At 45.6% G+C, this 12835-nt stretch overlaps 1 protein-coding gene across 1 annotated transcript in view; it reads right to left on the reverse strand.

Annotated features, from left to right (window-relative positions):
* NOC3L (NOC3 like DNA replication regulator) overlaps window positions 1–12835 on the reverse strand; it is a 121114-nt gene that overhangs the window by 6793 nt on the left and 101486 nt on the right. The window contains exons 17-19 of the mRNA XM_088476419.1: window positions 9158–9339; window positions 1414–1542; window positions 1042–1139 (exon numbers count right to left, since the gene is read on the reverse strand). Coding sequence (XP_088332545.1) covers window positions 1042–1139; window positions 1414–1542; window positions 9158–9339 — 409 coding nt within the window. The remainder of the gene's footprint in view (window positions 1–1041; window positions 1140–1413; window positions 1543–9157; window positions 9340–12835) is intronic.

Genomic DNA, 12835 nt, shown 5'->3' on the forward strand with positions numbered 1-12835 from the left:
AGGTATACACAAGGAAGGCACAAGACGCGATTGGTAAAAGACAGCAAGGGAGTGCCAGCCATTACATGTGTGTGGTAAGCGGCACTCGAACAAACAGCAGGAAAAAAAAAAAAAATGAGACAAAGACTCCTGATGAAAATTTCTATTGTGAGTTGAAATGTTTACTAGACCGCAGAGTCTGTCTCATTTCTGCTGCTGTTTGTTCGAGTGCCGCTTACCCCGGATTGTTCTATTATTTATTTGAAGAGGGCACCGACCATATGTTACTGCTTTGTTTGGACTAGTTGTGCAGGCTCGGATTAGTTCGGATTTTCCCGCCAAAACGTCATCTTTCATGGACAAACATCTTTCATGGACAAACATCTTTTGTGGACTTTTGTCCAGGAATGATGATGTCTGTCCATCAAAGATAATATTTTGCTTCTTTCTGAGACCCGATTTTTGGCGGGAAAATTCGGAATAATCCAAGCCTGCACATCCCTAATAATATTTATATATATATATATATATATATTATACACACACAAAAATGCCCTCATCTTGCGCTATAAAGCATAAGAACTGCTGCACCTCACGTTGAACCCATGTTGGTGGGGGCAAAAACCGAGACAATCAAATACCACTTAGAGGGCGCATATATTCTAAAAGCCGTTGAATGGCTAACACCTATATAAATGAACAAATGTCTCTGAAAGTTTGGGATAACACCCATATAAAATGAACAATGTCCAAGAGGAGTTTTCAATGTGGATCCCAATATGATTCTCCCTTCTCTGGTAGATTTTGGAAAAGCTTCAATAAAGTTGATGGATGATTCTATATATCCCAGAAAGTTTCTAAAAAGACCATCACACCCAAGAAATGGCCCTATATACAGTAATATATATTTTTTATATATATATTAGATTACAAGCACAACAACAATAAAGGCTAAAATAAAAGCCATCACAGATGCTCGTATCTGGAGAATTTGAAGCGTTAGATCTTTGTTACCAATGCACAATAGGAAATTATTGTAAGTTCTCCATATAACAATCATACCTTCGGCTTAATGAAGCTCTAAGAGCTGACGAGCCTTCTGACGGAGCCCCAGCACAGAGGTGGGCAGCAAAGATCCGCACTACAGGATGGTAATGTCTCTGAAAGAGGAGAAGCATAGCATTGTAAATTATGGCGGACCTGTCACGTGCACTATGAGCAGATAGCATGTTACATTTACTGCAGATGACAGCACTATGCTTTCTTTTCTAGTCACAATTTTACAAACAAAAACATTATTCTACAGTGGAGGCAGCCATTGTGCAGGCAGAGCCAATACTCCTGAGGATGCAGCACAGCATGAAGCCAGAACTCCAAAAGAATCAGCCAGAAGAAAACCAAATACTACATAGAACTGAGAACATCGGCAGCTACCTGTAAGTCATGCAGCTCCCACAGTGCAGTGTTCTGCGCATTACAGTATTCCGGCTCATCCAGGTCTGGCAGATAGAGCCCACTGCCTTGTGATTCATTGTCCAGGAGAATGTCGGTCTTTGGGAAAGTCTGTAATCACAGGGAGACGATGTACAAGGTAGGGAATCAGCATTATCCAGGTGCATAACATCCACACGTGTGCACATAGCCACTGCAGTTCTGTAGCGCTATAGAGACCATTACCTACTCCCGATTATTACAGACAGCTGAGTAGTATCCTAAAGGGATGGTATAGACCAAAACCCTGGCATTTTACTCAGTGACATTGCTGTGAATAGGCAGAAATACATACAATGGTGCTTGAAAGTTTGTGAATCCTTCGGAATTTTCTATATTTCTGCTGAAAATTTGCCTAAAACTACCTCAGATTCTCACACAAGTCCTAAAGTACAGCCGTGGCCAAAAGTTTTGAGAATGACACAAGTATTGGTTTTTACAAAGTTTGCTGCTTCAGTGTTTTTAGACCTTTTTGTCAGATGTTACTATGGTATACTGAAGTAAAATTACAAGCATTTCATAAGTGTCAAAGGCTTTTATTGTCAATTACATAAATTTTATGCAAAGAGTCAATATTTGCAGTGTTGACCCTTCTTTTTCAATACCTCTGCAATTTGCCCTGGCATGCTGTCAATCAACTTCTGGGCCACATAATGACTGATGGTCACCCACAGCTCTAGCGAGCGACCAGGTTGATAATCGCGATGGTCAGGACCATCGCGACCATCGGGGCTTGCGACGAGACCCTAAGGTTGGTTCTCGGCAAGCGCAAGCCCCAGGGAGCTTCCTGCTCTGATCGAGCAGGAAGCTCCCCACTGACATCATTGCGGATGTCAGTGGGGCCGCCCCCAAACGGCAAGCGTTCCGTCGGGAACGCCTCTGTTTGGCCGGCCACCCCCCCTGCCCGCATCCCAAACGGGGCGAGCTGTCAATCACCATCGACAGCTCGCCCCCTTTGCTGCGAGACCCGTAGCGACGGAGCACCCGTCGCCTGCCGGGTCTCGCGCATGCGCACGTCTGAGCCGGCTCTGATGTGCGCATGCCCAGTGGGCAAACATCGACCCGGTTGCGAGCGCTCAACACTTGCGACCGGGTCTGAATAAGGCCCTTAGTTTGTTACCAAGCTCAAGGCAGGAGAAGGAAAGAGGAGAAGGAAGGACAATTGTACACCAGAAACACTCTAAGAAGAGGGAATCATTGAAATACAAAATAAAATAAAAAAAGATTACCCAACAACCACCAGGTGCGTTAGGGTGGCTGCCCTGTGGACCCTATGGATCTCGAAGAAAAAGAGTTAACAAGGTATGATATACCATAACTCTTATTTTCTTCTTCGGGTTCCATAGGGTCCACAGGAATTACCTTGGGGATGTCCCAAAGCAGTTCCCTTAAGGGTGGGGACGCTACTGTTTAGCAGAAAGGAGAAACCGACGTCCAAAGGAAGCATCCTGAGAGGCAAAAGTATCAAAAGCGTAAAATTTGATAAAAGTGTGGACTGAAGACCACGTGGCTGCCTTGCACAGTTGTTCAACAGAGGCACCACGATGAAACACCCACGATGGTCCCACAGATCGAGTATAATGTGCTGTCACTGTTTGGAACAGAGAGATCAACTTGTGTGTAAAACGGAGATATCGTCATACGAAGTCATCTAGCCAGAGTCTGTCTGTTAGCTGGCTAGCCTCGCTTATGACAGCCATAAAACACAAAAAGAGAATCCGATTTCTTAATGGAGTTGGTACGATCCACATCCAGAGAAGCTTCACCTACAGAGAGGTCTGACGACTGGAAGGCTAGAACCACTATTTCTTCATTTATATGAAAATGGGATACAACCTTAGGAAGGTAACCCGCCCTGGTATGAAGAACAGCTCTATCCTGATGAAAAATCTAAAAGGGAACGCGACAAGAAAGGGCTGCCAAATTAGAGACCCTGCGGGCAGAGGAGATAGCAAGAAGAAAAATTGTCTTTGCTGCCAACCACTTAAGGTCTACTGATTTCAGGGGTTCGAATGGGGGAGCCTGTAGAGCCGTGAGAATCAAAGACAAATCTCACAGAGCTACTGGAGGGACAAAGGGAGGCTGAACTCTCAGAACTCCCTGAAAAGATGTCCTAACATCAGGCTGAAACCAAACTGATGGTTTGCCAGGCAGAGACCCAGGTCTAACCCAGCCTGGAGAAAAGCAAGCATTCGTAAGACCCTAAAACTTTTGAATCATATTTTCTATGCCTACACCATTGAGAATATGAGTGCAAAATCCTGTAATAGATGCGGGTAGAGGGAGGCATCTGTGCCCTAAGCATCGTCTGAATTACAGAAGTAGCAAAACCCTTGGCTCTTAAAATGGAAGATTCAAGAGCCACACCGTCAAAGACAGACGGGGAAGGTCCGGATGCAGGCCAGGGACCCTGTGTTAACAGGTCCGGCCTTAGAGGAAGAGGCCATGGAGCATCTATGGAGAGATTCTGAAGGTCGGTGAACCAATGGCATTTAGGCCAAGCAGGGGCTATCAGTATTACTGTTCCGCCCGCCTGCTTGAAATTCCTGATGAGCCCTGGGAGGAGGGAAATCGGAGGAAAAAGATACGCTAGCTTGAAGTCCCACCTCACTGCTAGATTGTCCACAAAATCAACTGAGGGATCCCTGGTTTTGGACCAGTACCGGAGGACCTTGTGGTTGTGGCCTGAGGTCTACCTCTGGTAGTCCCCCATTTGTCCACCTGGATCTGAAAGACATCTGGATGGAGAGCCTATTCCCCCGGCATGTATATCCTGACGACTTAGGAAGTCCGCTTCCCAGTTGAGGACTCCTGTTATGAATACTGCCGAGATTGTTGGAAGATGACATTCTGCCCAGACTGGAATGTTTGTCACTTCTGCCATGGCTGCCAGACTTCGCGTGCCTCCCTGATGGTTGAGGTAGCCTACTGTGGTTGCGTTGTCAGACTGTATCTGGACAGACCTGCCCTTTAGTATATCCTGTGCCTGAACGAGTGGTCTGAATACTGCACGAAGTTGCAGGTTGTTTATGGATAGGTGACCCTCCTTCGTCTATCATCCCTAGTAGGTGTGACAACCCGTCACTGCGCCCCATCCGCGGAGGCTGGCATCCGTAGTGAGGAGCACCCAATCTGGAATCCAGAAGGGGCGACCCCTGTTCAGATGAAACTTCTGCAGCCACCATGAGAGGGAAAGCCAAACCTCTGGAGAAAGATGGATCGTCTGTGACTTTATTACCTGGTACTCCCCGCTCCATCGGGAGAGTATAAGCAGTTGCAGTGGTCTTGAGTGGAACTGAGCATATTCCACCATATCAAAGGTGGAAACCGTGGTCCCCAGAACCTGCATCGCTGAGTGGACAGACACCGTCTGATTGCGGAGAAATCTGCAAACCCGCAATTGAAGTGCCACAATCTTGTCTCCTGGCAGAAATATCATTTGTGCCAGAGAATCCAGGAGTGCATCTAAATGCTAAAAATAGATTAGAATAATAATCCCAGTTCCATTGGCTCAACAAAGAAAGGGTTATCACCCCTGAACTCAGCAGGGAACGAATGACCTGCTGGAGGACTAAGGCCTGGGCAGACTCCAAGGGAGTTGTGCAAAAAAACAACAACAAAAAAAAAAAAACACTTTTGCAGGGGGCTCTTCCAGAAATTAAGGGCAAACCCTCGAGAGACCACTTCTCTGACCCAGGCGACTGTTGTCTGATGCCAGGTACCCGAAAACTGAAGAAGTCGGCTTCCCACCCTGAGAGTTCCCAGGGGGAGGCCCCGTCACATCAGGCCGAGGGTTTGTCGTCTGACTTGGAAGCGTCTGATTGCCCAAGATCTCTTAGTTTGCAGGTTCCTACGAGAACTGGGATGTCTAAAGGAAGACTGACCTTTCACTTTCCTTGCGGACAAAAAGGCTCGAAACGATGACTGCCTAGGTCTAGGAGTAGTCGTTGAAGGTTAGAAGCTGCCAGAGTAGCCATAATTTTATCCAATTCTGTGCCAAACAGTATGCCTCCCGTAAATGGCAGGGATTCCAGAGCCTTCTTGGAACCTGCATCTGCTTTCCAGGCCCTCAACCATAGGTCTCTGTGAGCAACAACTGAAGCACCTGATGCCTTAGAAGCCAGAATACTGGCATCTAATGCCGCCTCTCCCAAATAGGAGGCTGCCTCCTTAATATAGGAGATAATCGTCAGCTGCTGGAAGAGTATTTTTCAGTGCCCCTGTTCATTCCTCAATGGCCTTAGGCACCCAAGCCGTGGGCATGGCCGGGCAAGTAACAGCTCCTGACAGAGAAAAAATTGCTTTGAGACAGGCTTCAAGTCTTCTATTTGTGGGATCCTTAAGGAAGGATGCAGATGGTATAGGCAATGTGGCACTCTTAATCAGATGTGCCACATGAGCATCCACAGTAGGCAGACCCTCCCACTTTGCACATTCACCAGGTGGGAGGGGGTATAAAGCTGTACATTTCTTTGTAACATGGAATCGTCTATCAGGAGAACTCCATGCTTCCCCCATAAGTTCAGAGAGTTGCTCAGAATTGGGAAACTCAGCCTTAAAGAACCTTCTGGAGCTTGAACACCGAGCCCTTCCTAGGTTCTGGCTCTTCACTATCTATGTTTAAGACATGTTTAAGATAGTTTTGACCGCCCTAATCAAGGCGGTAACATCCACTGCTGCCAGATGGTCCTCCTCTCCTGAGAGACTGTTAGAGAGGAGCCTTGTACTTCTTCAAAACCATCTGAAGATGCATCAGAATCTACAGGCTGGATGGACTGTTAAGACAAAACCGACCGCCTTCTGGTTTTAAGTACTACCGCCTTTTGCTGACATGCAGCAGGGGACGGAGCCATACTCTGGCTTGAGTGACCATAAACATCCATCCAGGACGGAAGCATAGGAGGCATAAATATAGCAGGTTGTAGCTGCTGACGCTACCTCATAGTAGGGGTCGGCATGGGTGTAGATAAACTGTTCACAACCTGCGCCATAATCTGAGAAAAGGAAGCCCAAGGGGGTTCCTGCCCAGAAGCCGGTAGACTGGAATGACGTGGTGGCTCCTTATAACAGCGACCACACAATCCATCCTGTATGAAATCCTGAGGGGACAAGCCCGCCTGACAGGCCATACATGAAACCAGCACTGGGGCTTTAGCCTCCGGTCTCTCCTTATCTTTAGACATAACAATACAATGTTATGCAAAGTACAATGTGACAGTGTTCACCCCCAAAACAACCCACACACCTGTAGCAGAGGGTTATGAGGAGAAATAGCAGTGATAGTTGTAACCGATAGCTATTCGGGAATAAAAAAAAGGCAGTATAACACAGCAGAACAAAAAAAAGCAGTATAACACACAGCAGAACTTACATAAGTCACATACAATGCAATGATATAGATATAGGAATATATGCGCAATAGGCATATACTACGAAAAGCACAAAAGCTTAGTAGAATATTGAGCTCTGTATAACCTGACCACCAAAGGAGAGGTATAAAGAGACTGACCAAACCTCCTGAGTTCGCAGCTACTGTAGAGCACCTGAAAGTGGTCTCTGGGCCTCTCATATATAAGGGAGGCAGGGAGGAGCAACCCAGACGCGGGAAACCTAGTCTCTGGACCAGCGTCTGGGCTGGAGGAGGGGTTGCCAGGGAGAGCCTACCTCCCCTGTGCTGTATCAATCCACTGGGTCACTGGCTTCTTACATGGCTGCCGCCACTGTCCACGGTGTCAGAATTATATGCCCAGGTGGTCTATTGGGAGAAGCAGTCGTCCCTGGTTCCCCACAACAGCGGCCTCTGGCAGGTCTCCACTGCCGGAGGTAAGGACTGTCACCTGGGGAACCACCTTCTCTGCATCCCCGTGTCTCCGGCTGCCATCCTGGGCCCAGCGTCTATTCAAACTCCGCTGGCGCCCACCAAAATCACCAATTCCCTCACTGGTGCTGCGGCTCCGGCGGGGGTAGAAGGAGCAGCAGCACGGGCGTCAATCCGGACTAAGTGCCTGTAGTCAGGGGCGGGGTATATATGGAGGAGGACACAGTGCATTCTGGGAGCTAAAGCTTGTAACTGTTTGGTGCCTCGATCACTCCAACCACATACCCCAAGGTAATTTCTGTGGACCCTTTGGACCCCAAAAAAGAAAATACTTTGATAATATTTTTACAGTTTAAAAATAATAAAGCACTGCCAACATGTAAATGTCTTTACTAATACCCCTTCCCCCAGTGGCTGCTAAATGCAGTGGTTTCTTCCCTGCTTGTTGTGTTCCGTTCTCCTACAACCGGATCAAAAACCTCACCCCCAATAGGGGGTGAGGAGTTACATCAATTTGCAGCAGACATTTGCTTTTTTTACAGGGACTGCTCATTGAGTCGTATTATAGCATGGGTCATATATATCTAAGCAGTTAGTGCGCTAGTCAGATTATTACAAAAGTCCCAGGGGACGGAACTCCTAACTGCGATTGCTGTTATACTGCAAAGATGGCCCCCTTAGTTCCAATGAGACCATCCACTACACAGGCCAAGTGAAATTAAATAGCTGGCGTCTTCCCCACAATATTACCCGAATCCGGTCGGGAGATGAATCTGAAAGTTAGAGCACAGAAAGGGGGCACCACATCGTGCATCAAACAAAACAATCATTTATTGCAATCTGTACATCAGATGCCTAGTGTTACCTTTCTCATATGATCCAGTTGCCAGAAAGAAGTCCGAAGGCATTTGGGTGACAAACCGGCGTGTTCTGTTTTATACTAGCTATACTTGCAGTGGTTTATACCGCCCGTCTTGGTACGCATGCTGATTGGGATTTGATGTACAGATTGCAATAAATTGTTATTTTGTTTGATGCACAATGAGGCTCCCCCTTTCTGTGCTCTAACTTTACAGCATATACACACATACTGTATACACACACACATACTGTATACACACACACACATGTATACATACCTATACACACATATATACCACACACACATCTTAATGTGGTAGCACAGCAGACCCTCCAGCCGCAGTCTGATGTAGAAAGTCACTGTTAGGCAGGTGGCAATAGTAAAATATAGATGCTGGTTTTCGTTAAATGCCAAATTATTAAACAGATTAATCCACTAACTCGGGTCATTCAATACAACATACCCTGGCTGGCAAGCATTTGGCAGAGGTGTCTGAATAAGATGCATCTCCCTAGTGACTTATCAGTGGAAATGTGGTTTGTCCACACAATGTATTAGGTCCATACAAGCTGCTTTCCCTCACACACTGTAAGTAATCTAAGTCACCTTAAACAATCTTTATGTGGAAGCTGAGACTAGGCTGCAGCATTGCTCATCTCACCAAGCTATGGCAGTCATAATGCTCAGATGAAACATTAGTTATAACTGCAAGCTACAGGCCAGGGGACACCAGGCAGCCTGTCTACAGCGTACGATGTCCCCAGGTAATTATGCCTTGAGGTTGCAAATAATGTGGGCAATCTGTCATGACGGCAGAGCTTATAGCCTGTTATTCATGAAGGAAACAATGTACTGTGCTATTTTAGATGTAACCGGCAAACAGTGAAGATTTAAAGGCTGTTAAGATCGGCTGTAAAACTAGACCAGCAAAGTGCTCTGTCCCCATGAGGGAAGCCAGCAGCACTGGGAGCCAATGACCATGGAGTAACATCTATCAGTTTACTGACCTGCATGAGTCCTCTGTTGGTGGACAGGATACCAATACATGAATTGGGGAGGACGTGCAGCGCCAGAGTAGACAGTCGCTTTATAAAGGCCAGGGCTCTCTGGGGGGACACTTGCTTCCTACGCTTGGTGAGCATCAGTTCGAGGCACTGAAGTGCAATCCGTGTATCATCATTTGTAGAACCTGTGGGACGTACACCATCAATTCACACAGATATATACATATCAGCTCTCCCAGAGAGATGTTGCTGTTATTGGAAGCTCATGCAGACGTACAGAATAGTAGCCTGATCCTGGAGGTTACCCATGGTCTGTGATGCTTTTGGGTCCCTTACATCTGTAAAGCACCCTGGCACTGGCCACTGGCAACTCTCCCCATGTGGCAGTATGTCGTTGGTGGTCAACATGTTGACTGCATGAAAAAAGAAAGCCCAACATCGGGAGACATTCTGCTCTCTTGCAGAACTGGTCATTTGTTCATACACGCAGCATGCAGACCCCATGAACACCAAACCCCTGGTAAGTGGCCATCTGTGATTGCTTTTACCGAAAGACATTTTGTCCAAAACAAGTTCACATGTGTATAAGCAACTTTTTTTTTTTTTAAATCCAGTATTTTTATTGATCTAAAAGACCCCACTAAAATCCTCCAAACCCACACACACAAATAGGAAATTACATGTAAATGTCGTTACATAAAAAGGTAGATCAGAAGACAAAACTAAGAGATAAAATCAAGAGCACAGATCAGTGATGGAAACTGTTGTAAAAAAAATACATTACAGAGGCAAGTACTCAATATTAAAAGGTACAGTGCATCCAAAAAGTATTCACAACGCTTCACTTTTTCCACATTTTGTTATGTTACAGCCTTATTCCAAAATGGACTAAATTCATTTTTGTCCTCAAAATTCTACACACAATACCCATAATTACAACGTGTAAAAAGTTTTGAGATTTTTACAAATTTAATAAAAAAGAAAAATAAACTAAGAAATCACATGTACATAAGTATTCACAGCCTTTGCCATGAAGCTCAAAATTGAGCTCAGGTGCATCCGGTTTCCATTGATCATCCTTGAGATGTTCCTATGGCTTAATTGGAGTCCACCTGTGGTAAATTCAGTTGATAGGACATGATTTTGAAAGGCATACACCTATCTATATAAGGTCCCACACTTGACAGTGCATGTCAGAGCACAAACCAAGCATGAAGTCCAAGGAATTGTCTGTAGACCTCCGAGACAGGATTGTCTCGAGGCACAAATCTGGGGAAGGGTACAGAAAAATATCTGCTGCTTTGAAGGTCCCAATGAGTACAGTGGCCACCATCATCCGTAAATGGAAGAAATTCGGAACCACCAGGACTCTTCCTAGAGTTGGTCGGCCGTCTAAACACAGATCGGGGGAGAAGGGTCCTAGTCAGGGAGGTGACCAAGAACCCGATAGTCACTCTGTCAGAGCTACTGCATACCTCTGTGGAGAGAGGAGAACCTTCCAGAAGGACAACCATCTCTGTAGCAATCCACCAATCAGGCCTGTATGGTAGAGTGGCCTGACGGAAGCCACTCCTTAGTAGAAAAAAAAAAAAGCACATGGCAGCCCGCCTGGAGTTTGCCAAAATGCACCTGAAAGACTCTCAGACCATGAGAACAAAATTCTTTGGTCTGATGAGACAAAGTTTGAACTGTTTGGCATGAATGCCAGGCGTTATGTTTGGAGGAAACCAGGCACCGCTCATCACCAGGCCAATACCATCCCTACAGTGAAGCATGGTGGTGGCAGCATCATGCTGTGGGGATGTTTTTCAGCGGTAGAAACTGGGAGACTAGTCAGGATAGAGGGAAAGATGAATGCAGCAATGTACAGACACAACCTGGATGATTATCTGCTCCACAGCGCTCTTGACCTCAGACTGGGGTGACTGTTCATCTTTCAGCAGGACAATGACCCTTAGCACACAACCAAGATATCAAAGGAGTGGCTTCAGGACAACTCTGTGAATGTCCATGAGTGGCCCAGCCAGAGCCCAGACTTGAATCCGATTGAACATCTCTGGACAGATCTGAAAATGGCTGTGCACCGATGCTTCCCATCCAACCTGATGGAGCTTGAGAGGTGCTGCAAAGAGGAATGGGCGAAACTGCCCAAAGATAGGTGTGCCAAGCTTGTGGCATCATATTCAAAAAGACATGAGGCTGTAATTGCTGCCAAAGGTGCATCAACAAAGTATTAAGCAAAGGCTGTGAATACTTATGTACATGTGATTTCTTAGTTTTTCTTTTTAATTAAATTTGAAAATATTTCCCAAAAACTTTTTATATGTTGTCATTATGGGGTATTGTGTGTAGAATTTTGAGAACAAAAATTAATTTATTCCATTTTGGAATAAGGCTGTAACATAACAAAATGTGGAAAAAGTGAAGTGCTGTGAAAACTTTCCGGATGCACTGTATTTGTCCAAGTTCTGAATATTAAGGCAATTGTTCATGAATGTCCGTCTGGAAAAACCATGACCACATAAAACCTTAAAAATATCACCGTATTGCCTTGCTAGGTGACATCCCATCAACAAGAGGAACCTCGTGCCTCCCCCACATTACCATAGATGGAAGTGTACCTAAGAAGGCCCCATATGCATTTATACTTATGCAGTTAAATGAATCGTACATGCCCTACCACTCCATTATTAACAACACCAGTCAGCAAATGTAGGGCCTCTAGAGCGAGCCAGGAGGGGGCGACACACAACAGCTCTGATTTTAGTGAGATGAGAACTTGCTTGCAATAAAATTTAAGGGAGATTTCATTTTGTCTTCTTAAAAATTAACCAAAACCGTTTTCTAGAAATACAACCCATGACATGACGGAACGTCAAGGCACCTGTCACATGTGAAAGTGACTACATCACTTGCAGTTCTATCATCTAAATTTGTGCTGATCAGAAACAACTAAGATTCTCTCTCTCAAGGTAGCTGGGAGTGTGCTGTGTATGCTGACAGCAAAGTGCAATGTACCTTATATTGTGTTATAACCAGAGTCTGTCTATTGCATAAAGTTGGGGACTATGAAGGACAGAAACATTGCAGTAGTCTTCCTTCCTTTGTAACTTTTTTTGTTGAGGTCTCCCATCACTTCTAGGCGAGTTCTCAAAACTTCCAACAGTATATACATTATTACTTTAAAATATACAGAATGTCACTTGTTGGATGAGCCGCAGAGTCGCACAGCCAATGCCGGATGTAAAACGCCTTCTCCCTAACTGGAAGTTATCGGCAGATCTTGTTCCTTTGACGTTGCCTGGTGTGTGGCCTTTGTGAATTACTGAAAACAATTTATTCTACACTTTTCCAATAAAGAGACTGAGCCAGCTTCCTCTAGCTAAGGGGTGGGAAACCTTTTTTCTGCCGAGGGCCATTTTGAGATATATATATATATATATATATATATATATATAAAAATAACATTATTCGCGGGCCTGGTGCAGGCCACGCCCTCTATGTGTGATGTCACATGGCGGCGGGGCCACAATCGCCGGTGATTGCAGCAATTCCTGGAGCATCCTGAGGATGCTCTGGGGAGCTGTAAGGGCAGCGGTGTGACAGTCTGAAGCATCCTAAGGATGCTCCAAGTAGCCCTGCTGCATAGATTCTGGCTGCAGTGAGTCATTCTGGGCACCC

The sequence above is a fragment of the Taudactylus pleione genome, unplaced genomic scaffold (genome assembly GCF_031769625.1).
Source record: "Taudactylus pleione unplaced genomic scaffold, aTauple2 ptg000016l, whole genome shotgun sequence".
NCBI lineage: Eukaryota > Metazoa > Chordata > Amphibia > Anura > Myobatrachidae > Taudactylus > Taudactylus pleione.